Source organism: Scyliorhinus canicula, chromosome 2 (genome assembly GCF_902713615.1).
Source record: "Scyliorhinus canicula chromosome 2, sScyCan1.1, whole genome shotgun sequence".
NCBI lineage: Eukaryota > Metazoa > Chordata > Chondrichthyes > Carcharhiniformes > Scyliorhinidae > Scyliorhinus > Scyliorhinus canicula.
This window is the reverse complement of record NC_052147.1, coordinates 158287658-158294054: the sequence shown is the minus strand read 5'-3', so window position 1 is coordinate 158294054 and position 6397 is coordinate 158287658. Positions and strand designations below refer to the sequence as shown.

The window sequence follows — 6397 nt, the reverse complement described above, 5'->3', positions numbered from 1 at the left end:
TGTGATGTTGGAAACACAGCAGCCAGTTTGTACAAAGCAAGATTACACAAATGGCAATATGACAATGGCGAGATTGAGGGATAAATGTTGTTGAGGATACTGGGGAGATTGCCTCTGCTCCTCCTCGAATACAGCCATTTACATCATCACCTGATGGAACCTCAGGTTAACATCTCATCTGAAAGCTGGCACATCTGACAGTGCAGCACTCCCTCAGTGGTGCCTGGAATTGTGTGCATAAGTCACTGGAGTGGGACTCTGATTCACTGCCTCTGATCAGAGGTGAATGTGCTACCAACTGAGCCATATACAAATTGTGGCCAATTAAAGCAGCTGATAGAATGCTCAGTCAGCACAGAGACCCTCCATCCATTTTTTGTACTAAGCTGACTGACGCAAGGCTCACCAAATTTGATCATCTTCATGGCAAATGTTTCAAAGGCACATGAGCATTTTGATACGAACCATTAAAAATATTAATGTACTGATTAGGAACTCCAGTAGATCCTTTCCACTGAATCTCTTATAATAATCTTTATTAGTGTCAAAAGTAGGCTTACATTAACACTGCAATGAAATTACTGTGAAAATCCCCTAGTCACCACACTCCGGAGCCTGTTCAGGTTTGATTCCTACTTGGGTCACTGTCTGTGCGGAGTCTGCACGTTCTCCCCGTGTCTGCGTGGGTTTCCTCCGGGTGCTCCGGTTTCCTCCCACAAGCCCTGAAAGACGTGCTTGTTAGGTAATTTGGACATTCTGAATTCTCCCTCTGTATATCCGAGCAAGCGCTGGAATGTGGTGACTCGGGGCTTTTCACAGTAACTTCATTGCAGTGTTACTGAAAGCCTACTTGTGACAATGAATAAAGATTATTATTGTAAAATACCCAAACCCTTGCCCAGCCGAGGGTCAGTGATCTGTGAAGGCTGACACTTCAATGCAGTCCTGTAGGAGTTCTGCACTGTTGGATGTGCCGTCTTTCAGATGAGATGTTGAACTGATGGCCCCATTCGTCCCCTGGGTGGATCCCAGTTGTGAAGAAGAGCAGGGGTGTTCTCCTCGCTGGTGGAGACAATGTTAATTGCTCAATCAACAACATAAAGCAGGTTGTCTGGTCCTTACCGCGTTGCTCTTTGTGGAAACGTCCTGTGTGCAACTTGCCTGTGACATTTCTCTCATTACAACAGTGCATTTCAAAACATACTTCATTGGCTGCGAAGAGTTTTGCAATAAACTGAGATTGTGGTAGGGGCATAGAAATATTAATATTTTGAAGTCCTAACACTTTAAATGTTAAACATTGTTGACTACAAAGGAAACCTTGTTCTATGCAAAGACTGTCGGAACTCTATTCTATCTATTATTTGTAACATCAGTACCTCTTCCCTTACCAAGGTCATGGATTTTTCTATTTTGCATTAAGCTTGGTGGAATATGTTTATATTTTGCTCAACCACTTTTGTTGCTTCAAAGCATAATCAGGAAAGGCCTGTTTATTTACAAATGGAAAAAACTGCCGTGCCGATCATGTGTTGCCCAGAAGAACTTGTATTTGGCTTGTTAATGTTGGTATGTTTTTATGTTTATCTTATACTGATGTGATGTTACATGATTTTTTTTCCTTCTAGATGGCCAACATAACAAATGGGGCTCTAATAGTTAAAGAACTGGTTGCAGGCCTATAAAAGCTGCTGCCAATGAACAACTTTTGTGTCCAGTATTAAGTCTGATAGTGAAGGCAACAATGGCAGCCCAGAGAATTCGTGCGACCAATACAAGTGGACTTCCTCGGTGTAAATCTGAAGGGACGTTGATTGACTTGAGTGATGGTTTCGCTGATCTAGGTATGAATGATGTTAAAGGTGAGTATCTGTGATTCAAGTTTTGTTAATCATTAGAGAACAATGTGATCCATCGCTGTTGGATACCCTGTAGATTTCTCAGGTTTGTGTGGGAAATTAGTTGTTAAATAGATTCATAGGCATTTACAGCACAGACCAAGGCCATTCAGCCCATGTCCATGCTAGTCAACAAAGATCTAACTACAGTCATCCCCTTTTCCTGCACTTGGCTTCGTGCCCTGGAGGTTACGGCAGCGCAAGTGAATACCTAAATACTTTTTAAATGTTACGAGAGTTTCTGACTCAGCCATCCTTTCAGGCAGGGAATTCCAGACTTCCACCACACCCCGAGTGAAAATGTTTCTCCTCGACCCCCCTCTGAGCCTTCTACCTCTAATCTTAAATCAATGCCCCTTGGTTATTGACCTGTCTACTAATGGAAAAAGTGCCTTCCAATCCACCCTATCTATGCCCTCATAATCTTATATACCTCTATCAGGTCCCCTCTCAACCTTCGCTGCTCCAAATAAAACTGCTCTAGCTTATCCAATCTTTCCTCATTGCTCAGACCCTCCAGCCCAGGTAGCATCCTGGTAAATCCCTCTGCACCCTCTTGAGTGCAATCACATCCTTTTTCTAATATAATGAGAAGAACTGAACACAGTACCCCAGTTGTGGTCTAACCCAGTGCATCTCAAACTATCTGATGTGGCGTACCGGCAGTTTTGTTTTTCAATGTGCCAGGGACGGGTGAGCGAAACAAGCCAATCCAGGATTACTGTCTCTTTCTTTTCTGGAAACACTCCAAGTACCGGCAGACGATGGCTCGCGTACCGGCACCGGTACGCGTACCACACTTTGAGAAGCACTGGTCTAACCAACATTCTATATAGTTCAGCACTATCTCTAATGCCACGCATTCACCTGTTCTGTCCTTCTGTTCCAATACTCTCTCTTACGTGGCACTGGGGGTAATCCAGGGATTACTATCTTTGAAGTATTTAAAGTATTGAAGTATTTAGTGCATGGAGTTGAGTTTGTTTCAATCCTGGTTTCATTAGCAGCTGCCAGTCTCTGAAGATTAAACCTGATGTCCTTGGCAAGTTCAATTTGAGGGTTTGAGCTGAAAAAGGCTTATTCCATAACTTGAATCATAGCGATCAACTTGGCAACAGTGGAAGAAATATTATGACCTTCCTTGCTTAGTAACCACATGATTAGAACCAAGACAATGGCCTGGCTTTCCACTACTCTCCCAAAGAGTTTGCACTTAATCAATGGCAGTGGTCTCCAACGTCAACACTCCATACTGCAGAGGTTGCTATTAAGTAGCTATAGTTCATTCTACTTGTTCAGTGATTAACCTATGAGTAATTGTTCTTTAAAGCAAATGCTGACTGTACCTATCAGTCCCATGTTTGACCTGCTGACCAAGCTGGTTGTAGTTGCAATGGAAGCAGCAAAAACGTCAAAACAATTGACATTCGTGACCGTGGGAGGGACAACCCCCAGCACCTGCTTAAATACCCTGTCATTACCTGCGGTGCAGCATCTCTCTAATTTCTGTTGGATGAGCTCCGAAAGGATTATCTACACCACAGAATTGGACAGCACCGAAGGAGGCCATTTGAGTCCTGTCTGTGCTGGCTGTCCGAAGGAGGAATTTGCTGAGTGCCATTCCCCCACCTTCTCCCCGTAGCCCTACGCATTCTTCCTTTTCCGGTAATCCAATTTCCTTTGCATGCCCCATTTGTCTCCACCACACTCTCAGGCAACGCATCCCAGATCCTAACCACTTGGTGCATGAAAAAGTTTCTTTGTGTGTTTCCATTGCCTGTTCTGCCAATTACTTTAAATATGTGTAGTCTGGTTCTTGATCCTTCCTGCGATAGGAACAGTCAGTTTTTCCTTATTGACTGTCAAGGCCCCTCATGATTTTGAATACCTCTATCAAATCTCCTGTTCCAGAAGGAGAATAGTCCCAACTTTTCCAATCTGTCAATGTAACTGACGTTTTTCATTCCTGGAACCATACTTGTGAACTTTTTCTGAATCTTGTCTAATGCCTTTGTGTCTTTTCTAAAGTCTGGTACACCAAACTGGATGCAGTACTCTAGCTGAGGTAGTCCTCTTTCAACAGCACCTTCCAAATCTGTGCCCTCTGCAACCTAGAAGAACAACGGCAGCAGCCACATGGAAAAACCACCACCTGCAATTTCCCATCCCCACCATCTTAATTTGGAACTTTATCACCATTCCTTCACTGTCACTGGGTTAAAATCCTGGAACTCCCTCCCTAACAGCACTGTGGGTGTACCTACACCACATGGACTGCAGAGGTTCAAGAAGGCAGCTCATCACCACCTTCTCAAGGGGCAATTAGGGATGGGCAATAAACGCTGGCCGAGCCAGCAACACCCAAATCCCATGAAAAATATAGGAAAACTTTCTAGTGCTTTCTGGAGAAGTGAACAAATTGGAGGATGATGAAGAAAAAGCTACAATGATTTTTTTTTTACTGAGTAACAAATTGAGTTGATGTGGATTGAGTGCTGTGCTTCCTAAAATAAATGTGAGAGACCTGTAATGGTTCATAAGTTATTCACTCTTGCACAGCAGTTTTTTGAACCACCCTTATGTTGAAAACACATTCAACTACTGATAAATGTTTAACCAGGGTAGTTATAATGTTTTTGTCACCCACTGTACTATTTTAGACTGATTCAGATGTTGCAGTGCCCCAGACCTGCATGTTATAGCCTGTTCTGCCTTGGAACAGCGTGCCAAGAAAGATCAAAATGCAGAAATCAGGAAAGCTCCCATTAAATAAATGGGAAGAATGAATTCCCTGCAGGTTTGTTGACGTGCTAGCTGTGGTGTAATTGCCCCAGAATTTCTTACTGAAAGAGTGCTGTTTGAAAAGGCAATCGAGCTCTGATTATTGTGCCCTGGCAGTTCCATTAGTTTAACTTTTTTTTTGTCCCGAAGAATGAGGGTCAGAGTTGAATTGCAGAGATCTGAAAGGTACCTCGGCTTTGGGCCAGTGTTGCTCATGCGCTTGCAATACCAGTCTATAGCCAGCTCTGAAATATGCTTCCTTTATGCTTGACGAACATTATTGTTAATAGGCAATGCAAACACTCTGCTGTCTGAACGAATGAGCTTGTTCAGGTTAGAGTGAATGCAGCCCTTTAATGGTACCGCGGACTTAAAAAAAGATCAACCGTTACAGGGTCAAAAATCTGGAAATCGTGGCTCTTTACATTTTTAGAACAGTACAGCACAGAACAGGCCCTTCGGCCCTCAATGTTGTCTTTCAGGGATGTCTGCTGCTAATCTGCTGAGGATTCTTATTTTGTCCACCCTGATGGTGATTGTTATTTTTGAGTGGCAATTGGCTGCTTGCTCCCCTTTTAATTGCAGCTGAAAATGGGACCTTGTCTTTCGTGAAGTGCCTTTTCCTCTGGCTGCCACCTCCCCAGTGATGACTTGTTGAACTTGAAAATGACTTCTGTTGCAAGATCCTATTTCCGAGACCATGTTGCATGTTGGTCGTGGCTGGCGAAGGAATGATTGCAGTGATATAGATATGCTGGAAAATAACTGGTTTATTGGATGAGCATAATTATGTACAGATCTACAGGACTCGGCATTACTCAGTCTAAACCATGAGCGTTCTCTTTCTCGACTCTTAGTCATGTGACTGCTCTTACATCATCATGAGGGTGGTACTGTTACTTCATTCCCATATGTTAACCCTTTCAACCTGAACACCATAATACTACACTCCTAACTTGGGCTGAAATGGTGGCCAACTGAAATGTACGGCAGGCATCTCTTTGGCTGCTTTATGTTGTTGGTATCGTAGACTGGGCAAAAAACCATATGGTCTCAATTTCACGGCGGGGGGGGGGGGGGGGGGGGGGGAGGGGGGAGAGAAGAGAGGGGAGATGGGGAGAGAGGAAATAGTCCCGTTCTGGGTCGGTTAAGCAAGGTGTTTTGTTGGCGGGGTCCAGATCGTAACGTCACACGAGATCCCGTCAGATCTCATGAGACGTTGTGAGCCGGGTAAATCTTGTGAGAGGCCTCTCACGACATTTACCGGCTGCGGTACAATGCAGCCACAAGATCGCGCTCCATCTATCTTTTCAGCAAGATATGAAAAGGAGCAGACTGTTCAGCACTCTGAGCCTCTTCAACATTCAGCTTGATCAGAATTTGACTCCATCTACCTGCTTTCACTCTGTAAGCTTTAATATTTTCACCTAACAAGGACCTATCGATCTCTGTTTTCAAATTGGCAACCAGTCTCTACAGCTTTTTGAGGGGGGTTGTAGATTTCCCTTTGTGTGAAGAAGCAATTCCTGACAGCACCCCTGAATGGCCTGGCTCCAATTTTAATATTCTGTTCTCTTGTCCTGGATTCCCAAGTAGAAGCCGAGTAGAATTTCCGGCAACAGTGCACCCCTGCCCGATGAACACGATGCGTTCTATGCTTGTTTAGAGAAGGTAACCAGCAAACCATTGTCAACTGCCCCAGCAGCCTCAGACACACC

The 6397-nt window shown here is 44.0% G+C and overlaps 1 protein-coding gene across 2 annotated transcripts in view; it reads left to right on the top strand.

Moving 5' to 3' along the window:
* Positions 1-1604: 1604 nt before the first annotated feature.
* LOC119960440 (SH3 domain-binding protein 4-like) overlaps positions 1605-6397 on the top strand; it is a 47927-nt gene continuing 43134 nt past the window's right edge. The window contains exon 1 of one of the 2 annotated variants that reach the window (XM_038788175.1): positions 1605-1844. In XM_038788175.1, the coding sequence (XP_038644103.1) occupies positions 1745-1844 (100 nt within the window). In that variant the 5' untranslated portion in view covers positions 1605-1744. Of the gene's footprint in view, positions 1863-6397 lie in introns of both variants that reach the window. The other variant, XM_038788167.1, reaches the window with a different exon arrangement.